The 25102-nt window shown below is 35.6% G+C and overlaps 1 protein-coding gene across 1 annotated transcript in view; it reads right to left on the bottom strand.

Moving 5' to 3' along the window:
- Positions 1-533: 533 nt before the first annotated feature.
- Positions 534-25102, bottom strand: part of SNX2 (sorting nexin 2) — a 59303-nt gene continuing 34734 nt past the window's right edge. Inside the window, exons 7-15 of the mRNA XM_070412533.1 lie at positions 21802-21880; positions 11035-11110; positions 10001-10114; positions 9647-9740; positions 8152-8357; positions 3877-4020; positions 2631-2711; positions 2446-2517; positions 534-1106 (exon numbers count right to left, since the gene is read on the bottom strand). Coding sequence (XP_070268634.1) covers positions 1056-1106; positions 2446-2517; positions 2631-2711; positions 3877-4020; positions 8152-8357; positions 9647-9740; positions 10001-10114; positions 11035-11110; positions 21802-21880 — 917 coding nt within the window. The 3' untranslated portion in view covers positions 534-1055. The remainder of the gene's footprint in view (positions 1107-2445; positions 2518-2630; positions 2712-3876; positions 4021-8151; positions 8358-9646; positions 9741-10000; positions 10115-11034; positions 11111-21801; positions 21881-25102) is intronic.

The raw sequence follows: 25102 nt of genomic DNA, 5'->3' as shown, positions 1-25102 counted from the left end.
TGACTGGGAATTACTGGTCACTATGACACACACTGAACACCAGGGGGCAGACGCTCAATGCAGGAGCTGCCCCCTGGTGGTCAGTGCACTCCCACAGGGGGAGCTCTGCTCAGCCACTAGCCAGGCTGACGGCTGCCAGTAAAGCGGTGGTGGTGGGAGCCTCTCCTGCCTCCTCAGCAGTGCTAAGGATGTCTGACTGCAGCTAGGCCTGCTCCCTGTTGGCAAGTGGACATACCTCGAGGGCTCCCGGGCTGCCAGAGGGATGTCTGACTGCCAGCTTAGGCCCAATCCCCCGGGGAGTGGGCCTAAGCCAGCTGGTGGTCATCTCCTGAGGGGTCCCAGACTGCAAGAGGGCACAGGCCAGGCTGAGGGACCCGCCCGAGTGCACAAATTTTTGTGCACCGGGCCTCTAGTGTGTGTGTGTGTGTGTGTATCTATCTATCTATATCTAGAAGGAAAAGTTTCTTCCTATTAAAAATGCTTTTAAAAGATCCCTAATATGTTTATATACCCAAATAATTTGTTACTAATACTTCACAAGGAATATCATTTTATTACTGTAATCACAATATCATAATTTCTGTACAGGAATGTATAAATGAACAATAATCAATGCATTGATAATTCACTTCATAAAGAGGTTGAACACACTATAGAACATAAAAAGAAAAAATCTGTAAAATTTCTGACCTTGAAGTGCACTTTTTAGTGCAAGTATTTAAGACACAATAGTGTTCAATTCAGCAAAGTACTGCAGAATGTCATGCCACAGTCCAGTTAATTCAAAGAGGGTCAGGACATGCAGCTTGTAATAAAATGTCAGACTGTGTGTATATATATGTGTGTGTGTTCATATATATATATGTATGAACACACACACATATATATGTATATGTGTGTATATATATATACACACACACACACATATATATATAAAAACCACATGTAATTCATAAAATATATAGTGGTTTATTTAGATGGTTTTAAATGATTTCACTGTGGAATCAGCATAACTGGAACAAACATCCAAGATCTTAACAGGAGCAATCTTCCTGCTAGGCAATGGCTTTGGCTTCAGGTAGGAATGCCTCCCAGTATTTTATCAGCTGTGGATAATAATAAAGATAAAAGATAGTCTCATTACCTTTTTGTCATTTATATGCATATATCCTGTAGGGCATTTAAAAAACCCTATACAAATAGGTAGTAGTGATTAACATTTTACTAAAGTCTGGTTCTTAAAATCATTTTAATTCCATTATCTGAAGTTTATCAATATAATTCATGTATGAATTATTTAACTTATTAATTACTTCTGGCTAATTTGTTTTTTTATGTAAGCAATATAATTTTAAAAATATCCAAAACAAGATATTTTTATTTTATGCAAAACTGTAAATAAAAACAGATTGTTAGTATAAAACAGATTACCTTATATAATAAAACTACAATGAGCTTTTCCAATATAAAATGATAACATCTAAATCAGACAATATTCATACGTTATGTTATTGCTGGCCAAAAAGAATGAGAAAAAAGGAGGGAGAAAAAGACTGAACAAAAATGGGAAAAGAGCCTGGGAAGAATTAGCTGCCAGTCTTTCCTGGATACTTTTAGAGACGAGATTGAAGTAAAAACCAAAGTTACATTTAAAATAATTCCTTTAAAAACAAACTTATATAACCTATTTATTATCATAGTTAAAAAAATCTTACTTTATTAATTAAGTATTTAAAATGAAAATACATATTTTGAACATACAATGTTATCACCTAATTAAAAAAATTATTTAGGCAAGCTTCTAATCCACATATTTAACTGGAGAAAGAAACCCTTCTACTCGCGACATTAAATAATTTGATCTATTACTCAAATTTATATAAAAACAGAAAAAAAAAACCCATCTCTGCTATTATCTTGTCAAAGTCTTTGATTTCATCTAACATGAATACCATTGCCTCTGTGGGTTAAGGAGACAAATACCACTACTTGTGGCATACAATCACCACCAACCACATAAAATAAAACAAAAATCAAAACAGTATTTTTAAAAATCTAAAGAATATTATTTTTAGTTTAAGTTCTGTTCTGTCTTTCATGGAAGAGAAGAACTTACAATAAGAATTTACTCAAACAGGTATGATCAATAGGAAAATAAAATTAGGAAGATAAGAAAAGGGAAAAGTTGCTCAGTATATTTTTCATAGCCTAAAATTGAAAAAAGTGTATCTCAGCTAGTGGTTAGAAAGAGTAGAGGCAAAAAGGAGCTGAGAGTTTCCAATTACTTTAGCTACCATTTTTTCCTTTGCTATTATTCATTTTCTCTACTTCATTTCTTATTCCTCTTTAAGTTTAAAAGCTCCTTTCAATGATTACCATCTTTAAAATGAAAAGTATACCAAAAATAAATTCTAGAAAAAGTTTGTTATAAAAAAATTGGCTTACCTGTTGTTGTGTTTGTACTAATGATTCTAAGTACTTGATAATAACAGTTTTAAAATCTTTCACTCGTTCTTTCTGTTCAAGTATAATACATGAAAAAAGGTCCATTAGTATAAAACTAAATTTGATTTTATCATAAAATTGCAGCAAATATGACATTAAGAAAAGTGTAAAATTATTATACTTGCCTCAAATCTTCCTACTTCTTTTCGAATTGTTTTAGAGATCTGTTCAAAATCTCTTTCTCCTTGTTGTACTTTTGCCTCCCACTAATAAAAACAAACAAAAATGCACAATTATTTTATTCTGGAAAAAAATCACAGAACTAGCTGTCATGATCACTCAATTTAATGTAATACCTGAAAATCCTGGGAAAGCTCAATATTGGCAAAGCCCAGTTGAGCATCATTCAAATTTATACCTAGCTTTCCAGTAGTAGAGATGCATATTAGCTTAATTTCCATTAAAATATTTCATTGTCAGATTTACTCAAAATCAGGATATTTTAGGACTTACTGAATTACAATATCCATTGCTGAATTAACTATAACTACGATGTTATGAAATAATTCTAAGTATAAAATTCGCTATCAAATAATTTAGGAATGTTAGATTTTAATTTTCTCACCTTTTTTATATCATCAATTACTTCAAAATATATTAACTACATTCTGCTAATTTCAAGACTACATGTTTATCACAATTTATATGCCCATGGAAATACTTTAAATTAGGAAAATTGTATGACAAACATTTAAAAAACATTTTTGTAATAGTAAAATGTCCAGATTAAAAAAAATTTGTGGAATTATGGTCTACTGATAAACATTAAAATCAGTATAGCAATAATAAAACGTGATAGTGAATGAAACAACTAAAATAAAATGACTGAAGACTTAAGCTATGAAATGACATTTTCCCACTATGTAACCAAAACACTGGTACATACTCTTCCAAGAGCAGGTACATTTACTTTAAGTAATATAAAGGTTGTCCTACCTCTTCAATTTCCTTATTGAAGCATGGCAAAAAAAGTGTATAAATTATAATAAACTTCTACAAATTTACTAAAATACCATATATAATACATATATATGGGGATAATGTTGCCTGTACAACTAAATGAGGGACAAATCCACCTCTAAATCTATTTTTAGATACAAAGTAAGTAAGTATCTGAAATGAAAAATTAAATATAAATGTAAATCTTTTCCTTGTGTTTCTTTATTCATTCCATGATCATGTGAATGTAAAAAAAGGACTCTGAAGATTTTAGTGAAAATCAAAATGTTAAGGTAATTAAAATATAACACAGTTCATAAAATTACAGAAAAATAGCTAGGTGTAGAATGGTTCAGAAAAAAAAAATGCATATATGAATGATTCACGGAAAATTTTAGTAAAGAGATAAATAAAGCATTTTGTATTAATCACCTCTCTTATTTCATTTTTAGCTTGCTGAATTTTATCTGGTTTGTTAGCAACCATCATTTTTGCCTCAGTTTCACGTTTTTTGAGCAAAGTAATTTGAGCATCTTCCCATTTCTGCCAGCACTTCATTCGATGGTCAAACACACCCTATAAGTGAATGACATAATGCTATTAAGTGACAGTTAACATTAAAACACTTTGGTACTAGAAGTGCTGTAATACTAAAAGCAATAAAACCCAGTATTTAAATTTTATTCTAATATACTGAAGTACTGAAAATAAATAAAAAGAATATATAAATTTCCATATTCATTTGCTTAAAAACAGAAATCCCTGTGACTGGATAAAAATGTAAGAGTCCAGAATAAACAGTCAGCATTGCTGAAGCAGAGGGTCGAATCAGTGATTTGGAAGACAAGGTAGGAAAAAAACACCCAATTAGAGCAGAGGATAGTTTAAGGGACTTTGGGACAACATGAAGCATAACAACATGCAGGTCATAGGAGAACCAGAAGAAGAGAAAGAGAAAGGGATTGAGAACCTAGCTGAAGAAATAATGACTGAAAACTTTCCTAACCTGGTGAAGGAAAAAGACATGTCCAGGAAGTACAGAGTCCCAAACAAGATGGACCCACAGAGGCCACACTAGGACACATCATAATTAAAACAGAAAAAGTTAAAGACACAGAAAGAATTCTAAAAGCTACAATAGATGTAGGAGTTATGGCAAAGGTAAAACTACTAAAGTCAGGTTATTTCAGGGGGAAAAAATTAGTCTTAACTGTATGAGAATTAAAACTTTCTCCATTTGTTTTTCTACCCTTGTAACACTAAAAAATAAGAGATCCAGAACCATACTTGCTCTTCTTAAAATGCTATCTTAAAGAGCGATCCTATATAATAAAGAGCTAATATGCTAATTAGACCAGAGGTGGAACGACCTTCCGGACAACCTTCCAGAACAACGAGTGGGCGGGGGATGGGGCCACAAGGCAGCAGGCCTACTCTTGCACAATTTTGTGCATTTGGCCTCTAGTTCAGTCATAACAATGTTTATCTTTGTATGTCAAGATAATCAACTTTATAGCCTCCTCCATAAGAGGGATAGATTTACACTGATGATCCACTCTGGACCTCCATCCCCCTGCCAAATATTTATGATAGACATTTGCATGCAAGCTCGTCTAGGTTGGACAACATTGCAGTTGAGTTTTCCTGACCCACCATGAAATCTGATGCACAATTATAATTAATACCATATTCTAATTCAGTAAACCTGAAAATATGCTGCCCAGCTTCCTGGAGTCCTGAAAGGAAGCTGATTAGTTACCACCAAACAATGAAGCTTTTAAACTCCTTGGGGAACCCATCTATTGATTTTTAAATATATAATATATTTTAATATTTATTAATATTTAATATATATAATTTTATCAATTTGGATTCCCTGTAAGAATTCTTAATAAAGAGTTCTAATGCTAAAAATGATACCCATTACCACCCTCAATCCCTGACCCTACTCTAGTGGTTCACAAAGGGCGAATACATAAGAATGCATGCAGAAAGTTTACCACTTCATAAATGCTTGCTAACAGTACTAGTCAAAATATAATGTCTTAGATGTCAGAGACGCTGTACTGTACAAAAGAGAAAAACTAGAGTTCCCTGGAATATGAGGACAGCCCTAAGCAATATTTTGAATATGTACAATTTATCTTTCTTTTGAGCACCAATTTCTGATGTTCTTAGCTTCCATTTTGGCTCTATATTCTAATTCCCTAGTTTCAAAATTATCATCAGAAAAGTAGTCTTAGTATGGATAAAACAAAAGGCTAAGGAATATTAAATAGCTATTAGAAATAAGATTTTATTATATATAAAGAAAGAAATGCAATGGTTTATCATTTGTAAAGATGCTTAAATTCACACTAACTGAAGAAATCAAAATGTATACAAAAAATACCTTTATTACTGGGTGGGAGAAGGATATAAATGTTGATGAGAGTACAAAGAAGTATAACCTCTTCAGATAGTAATATGGCACTAATTAATGAAATGCATATACCCTTTGGCCAACCAATTCTACTTCTAAGAATTTTATGCCCAAAGAGTTATTATCAAAATACTTAATTTATGATTGGGTTAGTTAAATAAATCAAGGTACACCTATATGCTATATGATGGAATACTATGCAACCATTAAAAATGTAACATGCTGACATAGAGACTTCTCTAAAACAAAGTGAAAAAAGAAGGCAAAGAACTGTGCATAGAGTATGCTCATTTTTTTAAGGACGAAGAAAGAAATGGAGAGAATGAGAGAGACAAAAAAATTAAGAAAATAAATTAGCTTCATATTTATGCATAGCTAATTCTGTAAAAATACACAAGAATCTAAGAGCATTTGATAGAGGAAAGAAAAGACTAGAGGTCTTAGGTAGAAAAGAAATTTACTTTTTTGGTTTATTAAAATTATTATGGGCATGTATTTTTTATTCAAATACAAATAAATTAGTTTAAAATAAATTCAAAAAAAATAAAGACCACAAATATTCCCTGTCACCCTCTTCCGTAATTTCTCAACTCCTTGGAGTGGTTGACCTGTGCTAGGTTTCATTAGAAAACCAATCTGAAAGAGCTTAATTTACTTCAAGGTATAACTTGACCATAGCTCTTTAACTCTTTTAGTCGATGAATCACTAATTCATATTTCCCAAAAAGTGTTCCATATATGTAAAAATATATTAATGGAAAATGGTTACTGTCCATATGAATTGGAAGTCTCTAGATTAAATAGTTAAATATTTAATACTAAATATTTCTGAGCTTTTTACATGCACTCTGAGTGTACAAGACAGGGATATTGTATACATTATTTCCCAAACTCAGTTTATTGTGGTATATCTTTTGGTGTCAATGTTCTGTAGAACATATTGTAGGAAACATGCATATAACTGTAATTCCACAAAACATAAAAATACAGCAAGATGTAAGCAGTATGAGGCAAGCTCTTTTTGAGGGATTAACATCGATTACACAGATAGGCCATCCCTGCCAGGTAGTATTTTTTTTCCCACGTTAGCTCTTCTCTGCAGGTCCCTCCTCACAGACACTGCCACAGATTTTTTACATGTGTTATACTTGTTTACAACAGCTCTCATGCTAGTGGGAGTTCTGGAATGAGGTGAGAGGTGAAATATAAAAAGGAACCATTATCCATAAACTGGCTTTCTGTATATCTCAAGTTACCTATATATAAAATGAAGTATACTCTGATAACTGCTATCTATATTAACATCTTTAAATAACTGAAAAGGAAAAATTAACCACCAAGAATAGAGAGTACATCTAAGAGTAAATTTAAGCAAAATTGGTAATTTTACCAAACCTAAGAAAACACCATTCTTAAGAAAGCTAAGAACCTTTTAGTAAACTGTCACCATTAGCTTTAGAACTTAATCATCAAGAAATGTACAATGTATTACTGTTTGACTGTAGATGAATACTAATTTAATCACAGACATCAGCTGAAAAAATTTTGCATTAGAAAGCAAGGAACAAGTTAAAAGGTAAATTCTCAGTTCCCCGTTCCATGATAACTAATGTCCATAACAATCCAAAAACAAGATCTTAAAGTATCTTCTGAAACATAAGATAAATAATATTTAGTTTAATTTTTGAAAATTGGAGATAACTATAGAATATTGATTTTTATTAGTTAACTGGATTATTTTTCAACTATTCAGAAATTGAAGACTGTTCATCCTTAAACATTGCCACTAGATAATTAAAACTTAGTAACTAATCTAGTCCCATCTCATCTATAAAAACATGCTAACTATACATTTCAGATTACATTCAGAATGTTTACAGTCCAAATTGAAGCTAAAAACACCACTAAACATATTTGAGAAAAAATTCTGATTTTGTCCTTCTTCTCAATATAGCTTTACTAATGATAGTAAAATCCAATGGGTAGTTTCAGTGTGTGCTACAATGAGCAAACAAATGCTACCAGTTAGTTCCAAAGGTGTATATGTAAGTAAATGTAAATTCGTTTTATTTTATTTGCCATTTCTCAGACCTCTTAAAAACATCAATTCTGTCTACTGTAATGTCCAACTCATAGAGAAAAAAATTTAAGCTACGAATAATCTTTGTGAAGCCATTTTAGATGTATTACTATAGGATTTCCACACTTAAATACACGCCAAATTCCTTTATAAGCAAACCACTGAAGTGAGAAGAATTCAAGGAAGACTGCAAAACAAGGCTTACTTTCACTGCAGCAATAAGACGAATGTAGTCACTAAGTAGTTCTGAAAACATATAAAAGTCAGCAAAAGCTTGTTCTTGATGTAACTGGTCTATCTTCTCCTCAACCTCTGCAAGCTGAGACAAAGCTCTAGATAAAGCAGTATGATCCTCAGAATTACCTAACATGGCAGCACTTTTAGCAAAGGCAGCTGTGTTGGCTGAAAGTTCTGAAATAGAAAAGTATTCACTTTTAATGTTCACTAGTAAAGTTTTAAAATATTGCATTTTTTACCTTCTAAGTTTTATCTATTCACGAATTGCTCAAATATTTTAACATAATTAACATAAAAGCATAAATGCTAACTGCTCAAAGCTCTACTGAAAGTTAAGAACCACTGCCTATCTTCCCAGAATATGAACTATGCTTAATAATTTAATAATCTGCCTCCCCTTTTCTCCTGAAGTACTTATTCTTTGTCTATTCCTTAAAATGTATATATCCAAATATATTTATATTTAATATGAAACGCATTGAGAACACACAATTGATTTATACTACTTTACCTTTAAAGATTTATTTGTCATAAAAAACAATGTCCATAATTTTGAATGAGAATATTTAGCCAACTGTACATACAATTCTCATAGATCTTATTCTTTTTTTTCTTTGTGTACAATAGTGTTTAGTGAACTTTTAAGAATTTCTAGAGATTTTGAACATGATCATTTTAGATACTTCAAATAAAAACAGATGTCTATAGGCTGGTCAATGACTAACAATTACATTGCTGAAAATTGCTCTGTCGCTCTGCATTATGTAAGGTGCTCTAAAAGAACCTGAAAGCCCATTCGCTAAGATATATACAAATGGCAAAAGCTATTATAAACTGCTTTCAAAAATTAGATTTCTGTAATTATTTGATTAAAATGTATTGCTGGTAATAATACATACTAAATTACTAATCAAGAATTTTAGAAATCAAACACAAAAAGCCTTCTTTAAAAATTAAAAATAAAACCATGAAATTTAAAACTTGTAACTCAACTTCTCTATAAATTTTTAACAAAAACCCCAGATTTTTAAATAAAATGGTTCAAAAATGAAGAAAATATTTCAGAGTTTTCTAGAAAATACAGGCAGGCACAAAACAAATATTTTAAAGAAAAAGTTAAAATACCTATTTTTGAATCTCATATTTCTTATTATAATCAGTTACTAAGACATCTTTACTCATTGAATAATAAATACATTTAACAAAGAATTAATCAAGTGAACAATTTTAATACATAATTCAAAACATATTTTATAAGCTCCATATTTTTCTACTTCTAAACTAAAAGTTAAATTAAAATAAAACAAAAATATATTAGATAACAAAGTTGAAATAGAAAAACATTTGCTTAAATTATTGTTTTCTCTCTTCCATAATAACTTCAAAATACTCATCCTAATAAAATTTAAATAAAATGTTTCAGCTAACTCATGGTGCTAAACAGATAAATAAAGCAAACAAACCTTTTCTATGACAGACCAAGGCTTCAACATTGGCATGAAGTTTCCTAAGTTGCTGATCCAGATTTTCAAATTGCTGCTGCTTTTCTTCAAACCACTAACAACAACAACAAAAAAGAAAAATGGAGCTAATTTAGCCAGAACAAACCACTGTAAATTAGGTTACCAATAGCAAACACCATTCCTTGTTTTAAAGCAACAAATTAACCATGGGTAACCATAGTAGTCAACTGATGTTGCTGAGAACTAAACTCAATAAGCAAATTAATATCCTATTTTCTACTTGTACAGCTTTAAAATGCAATTGTTGGGCTCATTAATTCATCTCATTATTCAAGTCGAAAAATCAGCTCTTACTGCATCCGATTCATTCATCTTGATTGTCATTTTGTTGACAGCGTCGGCAGCCTTGTTCACCATCCTCAATATTCCTGCTCCACTCAGAGCCTGTGTATTAACTGCTCTAGGCAGCTGGAATTGAATGACAAATAAGGGCAAACAAACCGGTTAAAAGCCTGGAGGTTTAACTGGCCACAAAAGGGATTGTCCCCCCTTTTCTGCCCCCCCCACAAAAGGAAGATAAAAAGGAGGTTGTATTTTCTTCACTCTCATACATTTCAATAGTGAGATCTAATTTCTCAAATAATACTACTTGTACATTCTCAAAGGAAAACTTAAAAAATAGACTTTCCATTTGTTTTTCTTCTGCACGTTTACATTTAGATGGAACAACAGTATGTTTGTCAAAATATATTAAGTAATTGCCAAGCACCTTAACACTGGCCACCTGTTTGCTAACAGAAATAAACTGTTCATAGAAAAGAAGAAAGTCTTGAGAAAAATCTCTTTATGCCCAGTTAAAACTGTATGATTTTTAATTTTTAAAAAATTCTGGGATTCAATATATTTTTAGAAGATCTTAAAAGGTAACAATTGTGCCAAACAACTCAAATATAAAGAGCAGCAAGGTTATTATAATTTAAGGTCTTTCAAGTTACAAATTTGCATTTCAAAACCTTAATCAGAACATTAGAATGTACACATAAATACATTCAACAGCTATCTCTAAATATGTGCTCTGAGTAAATTTATTTCAGTACGATGCCTAAGTAACAATTTAGGACACTGAAAATTAGACTATACAAGTCATTCTTTTAAATCTGGTTGGCACTTATAATCCTATATTTATCCATGCAAAGAAGACATTTTGCTAGTAATTTAGTTAGAGTAAAGCTAATTAAAGCACTAAGCAAAAAAAAAAAAAAAAATTAATGCTTTATTTCATCTGTTAATCCACTTATTTACTGAGCATCTCTATTCTTATATAAATTATTACACTGAAAAATATAAATACTGAGAACATTTATATACAAACTTTAAAAATAGAATACCTCTGAACTTTCCAAGAACTGCCTTAAATCAGGATCCTGTAGTAAAGTGGGATGCTTTACTGTTCTTTGAAGATACCTAGATTTAAGAATAAAATTGCTCCTTTACTTATCAGTAGCACCTTATTTTAAATTTTATTTCAACAAAAGAATAAATAGGTAAAAAGATGTCCTCAGTCTACCTCCTTTCACGTCAGTCTGCCTCACTCTATTTAGAATCATAGAGCAATTTAATGGTTCAAAAGTTTTTTGTTCATTTGAAAATTTGAATTTATGTAAAAAGAGATATGGCAAAGAATGAGGTGGGAGTGGAGAGAGATTAAGTAATATACCAAACTTCTCACTGCAAAGTATAAAACTATATATGAGTTTATCAAATAATTTTAATTTTCGATAGTTACTATGCTCCCAGTTATTACTTCAGAGTCCTAAGAAACACATCACTATACAAATACCAATCAACTATATATATACACTAGAGACCCAATGCACGAATTCGTACAAGAGTAGGCCTTCCTGCCCTAGTTGGTTTGGCTCAGTGGATACAGCGTTGGTCTGCAGACTGAAGGGTCCCAGGTTCGATTCTGGCCAAGGGCACAAGCCCAGGTTGTGGGTTCGATCCCCAGTAGGGGGCGTGCAGGGGGCAGCCGATCAATGATTCTCTCTTATCATTGATGTTTCTATCTATCCCTCTCCCTTCCTCTCTGAAATCTATAAAAATATATTAAAAAAAAAAAAAAAAAGTAGGCCTTCCTTCCCCCGGCTGCTGGCACCGGCTTCCCTCTGGCACCCAGGACCCAGGCTTCCCTCACAGCCCCGGCTTCTTCTGGAAGGATGTCTGGTCTAATTAGCATATTACACTTTTATTATTATAGATACAGTAGGTCTTCGGGTTACGTCGGAGATCTGTTCCTACGGCGCAATGTGACATGATTTTCGCCGTAAGTCGGAACCCACCTACATAAGCACCTACATCACTCACATGAAGCACATACACAGCAGTAATGAAGTGAAACAGTAAAAAAAATTTAAAAGAAAGGTAACAATTCCTGACCTTTACTTGTGGTAAATAAATAATAAAAAATATAATACACATACTGTATGTAAATACATCGAAATGACGGAGCTTTTTTTTTTATTACAAACTAGAGGCCCGGTGCACGGATTCGTGCACAGGTGGGGTCCCTCAACCTGGCCTGCACCCTCCTGCAATCCAGGACCCCTCAAGGGCCGAAACCCAGCAGTCCAACATCCCCCCGAGGGATGTAGCAGTGCCAAAGTGGCAGGCAGTCAGGGAGGATCCCGGCCGGGGCCGGGCACAGCTCCCCTGCCACTTATCCTGGCTAGCTACACTTGCCACTGCTGCCACCACCGCTTGGTAGTGCTGCTGGAGGCAGGAGAGGAGCGCTGCAGCAGCTGCACTTGCCAGCTGTGAGCCCAGCTTCTGGCTGAGCGGCACTCCTGCTGGGGGAGCACACTGACCACCAGGGGGCAGCTCCTGCGTTTAGTGTTTGCCCCATGGTGGTCAGTGTGCGTCATAGCAACTGGTCGTTCTGGTCCTTCGGCTGTAATGTTCACTTAGGCTTTTATATACATAGGTAAATGGTAGATGGTGACATAACAACAAAATTACGTACATGGAGTCCGACGTAATCCGAGGACTGTCTGTATATATTTTTTACTATGTACTTCCAAAATGGAGAATAGCTTACCAATTTATTTCCTTGTCAGCAGATTTAAATTATAAAATCAGCTTTTGTACTTATTTGACAAGAACTACATTTTCTTCAATATTTCTACTTTAAAGATTTTGCTATTATTGATAAACTAGAGGCCCGGCGCATGATATTCATGCGCGGGTACAGTCCCTAGGACTGGCCTGCAATCAGGGCCATCTTCCCTGGCTGCCCAGAGCCGGCTCCACCCCCCAGCCGCCACCCAGCCCCCGGTTCCCCATTCACCATCGGGCAATCGGAGCCTGACGGCCAGGGGAAGGGACCAAGAGGTTGGCCGTTCCCGCCCGCTTGCCAGCCCCACTCCCGCTGAGAGTTGCCCTCTGTGTGTGGGGCGACTGGTGGGGCAGGGGCCCTCGCCGGCACCACCCAAATCCCTCGCCACCCACCCCTGGTTCCTTGTTTGCCATCAGGCAATCGGAGCCTGCCAGCCAGGGAAAGGGACCAAGAGGTGGTCAGTGCACCTCATAGTGACTGGTCGAGTGGTCATTCTGCCATTAGGGTCAATTTGCATATTACCCTTTTACTATATAGGATGCCTTCCTTATATGAAATTACATAAAATAAAAATGAAAAGTAAAGAGAAACATCATTATTAAATCACTATTAGCCCAAATTTAGACATTTTTTGTACTAACCCCCTCCACATTTCCCTGTCATCTATAATAAATTACCAAAAGGTCCACTATTGATGATTCTTGATTACTTACAGATCTAATCCTATTTTTTAAAAATTGCTCTTTCCTGCCCAGCTGGTTGTTATAGCTTAGTGGTTGAGCCTCAACCCATGAACTAAGAGGTTGTTGACTTGATTACTGGTCAGGGCACATGCCCCAATTGTGAGCTTGATCCCCAGTAGGGGTTGGGCAGGAGACAGCCGATCGATCACCAATGTTTCTATCTCCCTCTCCCTTCCTCTTTCTCTAAAACAAAAAAATTCAAAAACATTAAGAAATTGCTCTTTCCTCACATTAAAGATTACATAAATATTTCAATTATATTTTACCTCACAGGTAATATATGGTTATTCTATTTCTGCAGAATAAACGTAGATTATAAAATATGCTAAAGAAAACTTTCTGGAAAAAAAATGAATACTTTTTCTAAAGTGAAATTCTACACAGTGGTTAAAATTACTATTTTATCATGGTTTTTTTGTGTATTTAAGTAAAATATATACCATATTAAACTTCATTTTAAGTCATTAGGCCACATAAGAAGTCTTTATAATATAAATAAAGCATTTGGTAGATATATGCAAGATAATCTACACTGCAGCTTAAAATAGCATTTGCTGTCTATATAATCAAGCCAAAAAAGAAATGCAGCAGGAACACTAATCCAGTAAATTTAAGAAATGTTGGTATTTTCTCACTGGAATTTTACTTACAATTTTAATACTGAATTTATCCAGTGCTATTAAAGTAAGTTATTTCATAGTTTAGACTGCTTACTGCTTAAGGAAGTTTGCATAAGTTGTTCATCTGAGTGCACACAACAACTGGTAAAAAGCTACCACTCAGACATATGTGAAATGAAGAAGGAAGACAAAACATCTAGTACACAACCTTGAAGAAATAGTCCAATATTTCAAACCTACATGAAAATAACTACTACTACTTATATTCTAAAATAGGTTTCCAAAGTGAATTCATATTACATTACATATTCTTTTCTTTAAGATTTATAATGAACAGCAGCATATTAGGTGCTATGAGAAGTACTGCAGGAAATAAACTGCCTAGGGTTTTGTTAACAAAACTCAACTGACCATAGATTTCCTTTGTTCACCTATCACATACTAGCATTGTTGAGGAATTGATTATAGAAAATGATATTCTAAAAAAAGACAGTAAAATTTTTCTTCTTAAGGGTTTCATGAAAGTAAAGAGCAACTAACCATTAAAAACAAAAATATTAAGCTTACATAATGTTAAAATTAAGAACATAAAATTAATTTTAAAATTAATATTGGTAAATACATACCAATTCAGAATTAAAGTGAGGAGGATTGTTGATATATAAAGGAAAGCATGAAGGAATAACAATGAAAAGGGGTATGGGAAGAAAGAGGAACACACAAGGAAAACAGAAACGAAAGATGCAATGCAATCAATGAAAAGTAAGTATTAGACTCAACAAGAGGTGGTCAGTAGTTGTTCTTCATATTTGCTGTAAGAAAAGGTTAGTCATAACTTTAGAAGAATCACTTAGGGCTTTAAAGTTACTATTTACTTACCCCAAACAAAACAAAATATGAAGTAGGTTATACAAAATGCTTAAGAGGAACAAAGTCAAAAATATTTCCGTGCGAGATTCAAACACATGTGCTAATAATGAGAATTAAAAAGGGCAAAAAGAACCTGATTCTTTCATGACATACAGTTGTTCATTCAACAAATATTTACCAAGCATTTATTTCATTACCAGTTATTGTTCTGAGGACTCAGAATGTATCACTGAACAAAAGAAAACAAGATCAACTTCCCTAGTGGAGGTTATATTTTAATAATATAGACAATTAACTAAGTTTTGTAAATTATGTGTATGTGACAAGGTAGTAAATGCCACGGAAAGAAGGAAGGACAGAAAGTAGAACAAATGAGATCAAGTGTGTAAGGTTTTGTTGGTGGTGATTTAAAAAAAGGTCTGAATGAAGCCCAATGATCAGAACATGTTTTACTGACAGGTGATATTTGAATTTAAAAGAGGTAAGGGAATTAACCATGCAGACACCTGAGAACAAAAGCTTTCTAGGCAGTGGGAGTAGCCCATGAAAAAACCTTAAGGTGGAAAACTTTGATCTTTGAAGGGCAGCAAAAAGATTAATGTGGCCTAGAGAGAGTGATCAAGGAGGATGGGAAATGGAATAGGTAACAGTGACCAGTGCACACATCATGTAAAGTTTTGTGGGCCATTATAAAGACTCTGGCTTTTATTGAATGAAATGGGGAGGAGGTATTGATATGATCTGATTCATGGTTTAAAAGTATGACTCTGGCTGCTATATTGAAAAAGAGTAGAGTACACCTGAAATTAATATAATATTATATGCCAACTGTAATTTAAAAAGAAACAATTATTTAAAAGAAAAAAAAAGGAGTAGAGGTGCAAGGATGGAAACCGGAAGAATGAGGAGCCGACAGCAGTTATTTCGGGGCATTTGGACTAGAAGAGGACTGGTGAGAAATGGTTATATTCCAGGTACTAGAAGGAAGCAATAGGATTTCCTGATGAATTAGACAATCCGAAATATCTGCCTACACTCCAAACTTCTTGATGCGAAATAGTGGATGTATCAATCTACATTGCCTGTTCAGGCCTTTCCAGTGGATTTTTGGACACTTGGCATGACCACATTCCTAAATGATACAGAGATAAAGAATGAATTGAAATTAAATAACTTGCCTAAGGTCACACAGAGTGTGCAGTACGTAATGAAGTGCAGGCTTCTAAAGAGAAAAGGATTCTAAGTGTGCACACTATTATGCTACTCTATATTTCTGTTTTTATTTGCAGAAGTGTATCCTAATTTACAATATAGACTGAATATGCTCTTAAGATGTGAAGTACTCCCAAGAAAATCAAGACAGTGATCTAAGAAATACTCTTAATAGTAGTTTCTGCTTAATTCACTGAATGTGGCAGGGAAGTACTTGAGTTCTTAACCACTCCTTTCTTTCAAGAGAGTAATCTGGATTCTCGAAGTTGAACAAACAAATAAATGTGTAAATGTACATACAAAGAGAAGTACTTCTCTGACCTACAAGATTCGATGTGGCTGGATGTTCCACAGATATACCTATCCTAACAAATCAATTTTAAGAAATGCCACAGAACAATTACTTTAGAAAACTTATTCCAATTCTTTTGTTTCCATACCTTAACACCTATATTTTCTTTATTCATCTTTCTAGTGCAAACTAAACTTTCCCCTCAGTAGTACACTGTTTTTCTTTCACTACTGCAAATTCCACTAAAATGGTATTTAACAAGTAACATTTGTCAGTAAAGAAACTGTCTTCACATATACACTAGGTTAGATTTCAGTATTTCCTTAAAACTCTCCTCAATGTTTCATACTGCTGAATGCATTCAAGTTACAAGAAAGGTGAATGTAGAATCAAATTATATGAGCTTGGTACAATAAATCTTCATTAAGTTCCTTATCAAGCATGCCATCTGAAATATTTCAAATTTACACATAGAAAAATAGGACTTGAAAGATTTCTCAAAAGGTCATGGTTATACTTCCAGGGACTAAGCAAAAATAAGGTAGAGCAGTATCTACCTTTAATCTTAAAAAAATTCAGCCTATGACATCTTTCATAACAGAAACAATTCTAATGCCTAACCTAAACATCTCTTGAAGAGATTTAAATCCTTTCCTGAGTAATTGATTGTCACAGACATAATCTCACCTTTTTTTTTTTGCATTTTTTAAATTTGCAATTAAAGTTGACATACATTATGTTAGTTTCAGATGTACACCCCAATGATTAGGTATAATATAACTTACTAAGTGATCATCCCAATTAATTTCATACCCATCAGAAAACATGCATAGTTATTATTGACTGTATTCCCTAAGCTGTACTTTACATCCCCATGACTTCTGTAACGACCAATTTGTACCTCTTTTTTCTCTTCATCTTTTTCACTCATCCTCCCTAGACTCCCCCATCTGGCAACCATCAAAATGTTCTCTGTATCTGTATGAGTCTGTTTCTGGTCTGCTTGTGCATTTATTTTGTTTTGTTTTTTAGATTTGTTGATAAGTATGTATTTATTGCCATTTTGTTGTTCATATTTTTAATCTTTCTTTTCCTTCTTCTTTAGAGAAGAGCCTTTAACATTTCATATAATACTGGTCTAGTGGTAATGAACTCCTTTTGCATTTTCTTGTCTGGGAAGCTCTTTATCTTTCCTTCAATTCTAAATGATAGCTTTGCTGGGTAATCTTGGTTGTAGGTCCTTGCCTTTCATCACTTTGAATATTTGTTGCCAATCCTTTCAGGCCTGCAAAATTTCTGTTGGGAAATCAGCTGACAGTCTTCTGGGAGCTCCCTTGTAGGTAACTAACTGCTCTTAAGATTCTCTCTTTGGCTTTAACCTTTCCATTTTAATTATGATGTGTCTTGGTGTGTGGCCTCTTTGGATTCATCTTGCCTGGGACTCTCTGTTGGCTGGACTTATATGTCTATTTCCTTCACCATGTTAGTGAAGTTATTCATCATTATCTTGTCAAACAGGTTTTCAATTTCTTGCTCTCTTTCTTTTCTTTCCGGCAACCCCATGATGCAAATAAATGTTGGTATACTTGAAGTTGTCCCAGAGGCTCCTTACACTATCCTCATTTTGGGGGATTCTTTTTGCTGTTCTGATTGGGTGTTTTTTTGCTTCCTTACATTCCAAATCGCTGATTTGGTTCTCGGCTTAATCTACCCTACTGTTGATTCCCTGTAAATTATTCTTCATTTCAGTTAGTGTAGCCCTCATTTCTGACTGTTCCTTTTTTATGCTGTTGAAGTTCTCACTGTCTATTGAGCATCCTTATATCAAGTGTTTTGAACTCTGCATCTAGTAGATTGCTTCTCAAATTTGTTTAGTTCTTTTCCTGGAGTTTTGTTCTATTCTTTCATTTGGAATATGTTTCTTTCTCTCCTCATTTTGATAATAGCCAACCTATGTTTCCTTCTATGATTAAGTAGAGCTGCTAAATCTCCCAGGCTTGGTAGAGTGGCCTAATGTAGTAAGTATCCTGTAGGGTCCAGGGGCACAGCCTCCCAATCACTCAAGCTGGGTACTTGAGATGCGCTCCCCCGTTTTGGGCTGCATACACCCTACCCTTGTGGCCGAGCCTTGTTGCTGTTGGCATGTTAATGGGAGGGATTTACCCCCATGCTGATCAGCTGCAAGGACTGGCTGTGACCACTAACCACCAACCTCTAATCACCATGGAGGATCAGTTGTAAAGGGGGCCCACCCCACAGAGTAGGACTTACTTTAGCAGGGCTCTGGTACCTGCTGAATCTAATCCCTTGAATGTGTGGCTTACTGTTGGGGTCCAGCCCCAGCAGGTCCACGGGTTCCCAAAGGTGTGGACAGAATCGGCGAAGGAGGAATGACACGGAGACAGTGTTCAGTTGATCAGCCTAGCCAGGTTCTCTCTTTATTCTCCTGTTACATCTGTATTTATACCATTTGATTTTAATCCTATCCATTCTATTTCAAAGGTTAGGGTGTTTGTTATCTCCATTCCAAGGTCACTACTGTTCTGGTAAGCTACAAGGAAGTAACTGAAGGAGATTATCCTAAGTAAAGATTATGTAGCTTAAGCGTGATTGTTCGTAGTTAAGGTGATTAACTACCCGCCTGGCACTTAGTTAAGGGGTTTTACTGATTTATTCCCTTCCTTAGTCCTGTTAATCCCTAACTCCAGGGAAAAATCCCCACCTGGGGAAACAACCTTTCTCGGGAGAGGCGACCTTGGTTAAAACACATAGCGCTAAGAAGGGGAGCAAACATATTAAGAACAGTATGCCATATACGCCAGGTCCCTTGAAACATGCTGTGCAGATGTTTCTTCCTTGAAGCAACTGTGTCAAGCAGCTAGGATGGACCGGCTTCCGGCAGCTTATGCAAATGGTTGGGTGGTGGTGCCTGACATGGTCTGAAACTGTCTACTGAGTGCTTCCTAGGAGGTGTAGGCCAAGGTCAGTCACTGTCAGTGTTCTGCCCAGGGCCACCTGGCATGAGCTACAAAGTGATCTGCAGATGACTGCTAGTTGTCATGGGCTTGGAGGCTCTCAGACAAGGCCAAGCTGTGAACCAAGGCTGGCTGCTGCTAGTGCCAAGTCTAGACCACTTAGAGAGAGGTACAGGGCTCCCTGAGGCCAGATGCTGGAGAGATTTTAGAAAAATCTGAAACATGAGCCAAGACAGGGCATGTGTATTTAAATGCCACAGGAAACAGCTTCAGTGGCCCTGAAAGTTGGGTGGGGCAGGGCCTCAGGGAATCACCAGGGTGAAACAAACAGTGTGAGCTAGGTTGATGGAGTCTCAATATCGTGCCCGCCTGCCAGCTGTGTTGGGCTCAGAAAAGGAACAAGGGCCTTTGCTAGCACTTCTGTCTGAGAGAAATGCCTCCTCACCCCCAACTCCTGCCCTGATGTCCGACACTTCAGTACCTCTTCATATGTCTCTGGTACCTTTCAAGCTGCTGTCCCAATGCTGGAGCTTAGAGGGAGTGAATCCAGAATTAGAACCTGAGCAGACCCTTTAAGAATTGCCTGGGACTCCAGCAACCCTATCTCCCTCAGCTTCAATCCCTGCTGAGGATTTTATAGCCAGAATTTATGGGGACTTCTCTTCCTGCACTGGAACCCTGGGCTGGGGGACCTGGAACACCTTATTCCTCAGGGGTGACCTCCGTAGCCAAGATATCCCTCCTGATTTTTATCTGCCACATATGGGTGTGGGATCACCCCTTTTCTTCTCTCTGTCCCTCCAATCAGTCTTGATTTGGCTTCTTTTTTAATTCCCCAGATGTAAAACTTCCATTCAGCTGAATTTCAGGCGGTTCTGAATTTAGTTGCAATTTTGATGTGGAAGCAAGTACCATGTTTACCTATGCTACTATCTTGACCGTAGGTCTAAACATAATCTCATCTTTTCAGTCTTATATAAGATTTTAAATAGCATATCCTTTAGCTTTTCTTACAGCAATTGTTCAAACCTGACTTTACTGTGGCATTTTCTTATAATTTAAATAACTTATTATTAAAACCCAGAAATAAGTTGCCTTAAAAATAGTTTTTAAAAATAATTTGTGGCCTGGAGATAATACACATTCTACTCACTAAAATCTCTCCTATCCCCGCCACCCCAGCCACTTATTTTAAGCCCAAACAAAATAAAACAAAGAACAAATAAGCAAGTTCAACTGAAATAAAAAAATTCCATGAAAATTTTAAAACCTGTGAAATTAGAAAATGTTTTAACTTAAGGTAATGTTGTGTAGTTAGGTTCTAAAACTTGGGTTTTAAGATAATTTCAAAATCGTTTTATCACATTTTCAACATAGCAAGAAAAGAATAAATGTTAAGATTCTCGAAGTGGGAATCCTGCCATCCACTCCACTCCACTTTTAGTCAGCCACAATAATGACAAGTCTTCAAAGCTATAGGAAATGTGTTGAGTCAAGTATTTAAAGGAAGGTAGAGCATATTAGCCTTTAAACATCCAGTCAACTCAAGAAGTCACATACTTTTGTACACTCAAGTCAAAATCAATTATACAAAATTAAAGGAGGGAGCAAAAACCTAATTATTCAGTGTATCTAATAATCTTATTCAGTAATAATTAAAAAAATTTAGATGAACTATAATTAGCCAAATTATCCAACACAGAACATGAATGTGAGTATAACTTCCTAAGAATATAAATAATGCCCTAGCCAGTTTGGCTCAGTGGATAGAGCGTCGGCCTGCAGACTGAAGGGTCCCAGGTTCGATTCCAGTCAAGGGCATGTACCTTAGTTTCGGGCACATCCCCAGTAGGGGGTGTGCAGGAGGCAGCTGGTCGATGTTTCTCTCTCATCGATGTTTCTAACTCTATCCCTCTCCCTTCTTCTCTGTAAAATATCAAAATATATTTTTTAAAAAATATAATAATACTAAAGAGATAATATTTTTATCCAAATAATTTTATTAACCCTTTCCCCACTTTCAAAAGATTCATGAATTCTTTTTTTCTTACTTCTCTTGTTGACCACAGCTATGACATAATAATTCTATCCTCAACTAACGCATGCCTTTACATATTGCTGCTTGTAACAATGATACAAGAATAGGTCTATTTAATAAAAGCAGAATAAGCAGTATTGTTCAAAGAAGCAATTTTCTTAATAAAGTTTAAAGCACTTTTGATAAGAGTCATCAATTAATAATTGAACTAAGTTTCACCATATAGTGGGATCAGACATATTACTGAAGCAAAAACATGAGTGTAATAAAGCAGAACCGTCTAGAATTACCTTTCAAGAGCTGCTCTTCGTTTTTCTACAAATTCAGTGGATGATAAATCTTCTTTACCCACTTTGACTTTGGTCATGCCTTTGAAAAAAATTGAATGAGACTCATGATTTTATGTGATTATAAAAACAGTCTTTTATAATCATTTCTGCCTAATTTAAAATATACTCTAAATCTGAACTTGAACAACAGCTCCTAAATTTATAATTAGTATCATACTTTGAGAAATTAAAACTCATGATACAGTAATTCTACTCTGTAAGTATTTATAAGTAAAGCAGGGGTTGGGCTGTGTCTGTAGTTTTCTGACTATAACCTCTGGATTCCTTATCTGTTATATATTACACTCCTGCTAAACTAAAATGTGTTTACATTTCAATAGGATTCAAATTAGTAAATTTAAGCTCAATTAATATTTTCATTTCTTATTAGTAATAATTAAGGTTCTTTACCTTGTGGACAAGAAAAACAAAAGTGTAACCCACGAATTTGCTAAATATTATCTCTTGCAGATTCTAAGAACATGTTCTTGTATATTTACCATGGCTGTTTTATAATAATTGAAATAACAGCTCTTTCATAGAGATATTTAGAACTCTTCAAATTTAAAAAGTAAAAATCATGTTAACAATTTCTGTATTGGCAATTTCAATTTTAACACTAATATAGAAGATCAGATTTTATTTCTTTTCCTGTTCTTTTTCCTTTCAAAAATCAATTCTGTAGAAATAAAGAACTGATACCTGCTACAACGTGGATGAACCTTGAATATATTATGCTAAGTGAAAGAAGCTTGTCACAAAGGAGCAAATATCATATGATTCCCTTTATATAAAGGAATAGGCAAATAGGCAAATCTATAGAGAAAGAAAATAAATTTGTGATTGCCGATGGCTGGAGGAATGAGGAAGTTAGAGGATGATGGTTAAGGGGTAAAAAAACTACTCTAAAATGGATGTGGTGATGTATGGACAACTCTGAATATACTAAAAGCCATTAAATTACATATTTAAATGAATAATTGTATAGCATATGAATTATATCTCAGTAAAGTCATTAAAATCATGTAACTTGAGATTCAAGATGGCGGTGGTATAGGCAGACGTCCCAGGTCTTGTCCCGGAGCAAATGGAGTAAGCAGCTGAAACTAATAACACCCACCCCGAATTGGTGAAGTATACTCAGCTGGTGAGACAGTTTGCGGCCGGGAAGTGCAGAGTTCCCTGGAAAGGTAAAAACCAGGGATCTGGGCAGGAAAGTTTGCCAGACCTCTGAGCCCAGAGGGTCAGAGGGAGACAGACACAGCCCCTGACTGGGGAAAGGAGATCCGTGGGATTGTTGGCACCGGGGGATTTGAGATCTGGGTTCCGTAATTACGGAGAACTGAGCCTAAAGGGGGCAGCCTGAAGCGCTGACCAGACCACGCAGTGCCGGTAAGAGAGGAGCTTACAGAGACTCAGCCTTCCCCGTTTCTGCGGCCGGCGTTTGTTTGTTTGTCTTCACTGAACCCTGCTCATAGAACATTTCGGATACAGACACTCACCTGTGCTGAGGAGAGGGAGAAGGTGCGGATGTGTGGATTCTGGGGAGAGGCTGAGGAGAGAAGGGGGGCCAGGAGAGGTGGCAGCGAATTGAATGCTGAGTCACTCCTGAGCCCAGGACTAGGGCAGCCATTTTCTCTGAAACGTGTAACCCCTCCCTCCAGCCCCCAGGAAAGGAGCACAGCCACACCCAGATTCCACACTGCATGGTATGAAGGATTAAACAAATCTGATTAGTCCCTGGGAGTTAACAGGGTCTGGCCTACAGAGGGACATTCAGTCCCAGCAACAACACAGAGCGGGTAACGATTAAAGAACCAGCTCTGGGCAAGGGACTTCCCCAAACCAGTTTTAAGTACAATAGAGAAAATAAACCATAAACTGGACAGAGAGGCCGTATAGCCTAGGAGGCCAATCCAGAAACACTGCCACCCAGAGGCTGAGCCACAAACTGACTCTTAGGTAAACACAACTTAAGGCAGCCTGGGACACAAATACGGCCTGCTTTAAAATCAGGACTCTGGTTTACAACACGGAGGAACAGTGTATCGCAGGGAAATTCAACATTCTCCTGAATACCTGGCAGGACTAAGGCGAGCCAGACTGAAGAGTAGAAGAACCAAAGGACCTTCACTACTGCACATTTTTATTTATATTTTTAATTCTTTTTTCACCTTTTAACTAAGAAACCAGTTTTTTTCTTTTTCTATCACCTTATTTCACCCTTTTAATTACTACATTTTTATTTTTAACCAGTATTATTACTGCTACCATTTTACCATTCTTTAAAGTGTCATTTTATTTTCTCTTTATTTTATTTTGGGATTAGTGTTTTACATTCTATTTTCATCGTTCCTTTAGCATCATTTTTATCTACCTCAACTATACCTCTATGCTAAAACCCTCTTCCTCACTTTTCCCCTTTTGTTGTCCTGTTTCTCTTACCCTATTCCTGCTTTAGATTTTCCCTATTCCTTCTTTTTACCCCGCCAAAATTTCACCCTACTTATATATCCTATTTCCAATCCACTGCTCTAAATCCTTATATACCTCTCCCTTGTCTTTCTCCACTATCCAATTTTTGTTTCCTTTATCTTTCTATTGTTTTATTGCTGTTTGCTTGATTGTTGAGTATGTTGCTGGTTTTTTTTTAGGATTGGTTGTGAGGTTGTTTTTCTTTTTCTGCTAGTTTTGTCCCCCCTCCCGCCCCGCCCGGTTATTCTTGTGCTTCTGTTTTCCCTTGCCTCACTTGATATTATTGATTGTTTGTAGTTTGCATTCATCTCCAGGGGTCTGTTGCTGGAATTTGTTCAGATTAGTGGCGGCTCTACATGAGGTTTCTCCTCATATAAATAGTCTCTTCCCCTCTTCTACTTCATTCTCTCTTTTTGCTCTTTTTTTTTCTCTCCTTTTTCCAATTTCATTTTTGCACTCCTTTTCTTTTCGTTTCTTTTTTCTCTTTTATCTTTTTCTCTTCTCTCTTCCTTATCCCTTAATTCTCTTAACTCAGGTGGTCACCTTTATTTGGGGTTATTAATATCGTGAATACATTTGTGTTCAGTGCCTGGTGCGTTGTGCCTTGTTGTGTTGTATTTTGTGCTTTTAAATCAACGCAGCAGATCCAAGCAACAGCAGCCTCCTGATTACCACACCCTCTGTCTGAGGAACAGCAGCTGTACACGAAGCCTCCCCCCACCAGCCAGAAGAGCCACCACAGGAGCTGCTGCCAACTGAGAAGCAGCTGCTACCACAACCGCCCGAG

Source organism: Myotis yumanensis, unplaced genomic scaffold (assembly GCF_028538775.1).
Source record: "Myotis yumanensis isolate MYYU_CA2020_CCGP unplaced genomic scaffold, mMyoYum1.0.hap1 SCAF_4, whole genome shotgun sequence".
NCBI classification, from domain to species: Eukaryota; Metazoa; Chordata; class Mammalia; order Chiroptera; family Vespertilionidae; genus Myotis; species Myotis yumanensis.
The sequence above is the reverse complement of the archived record's forward strand: the minus strand, read 5'-3'. Positions and strand labels throughout refer to the sequence as shown.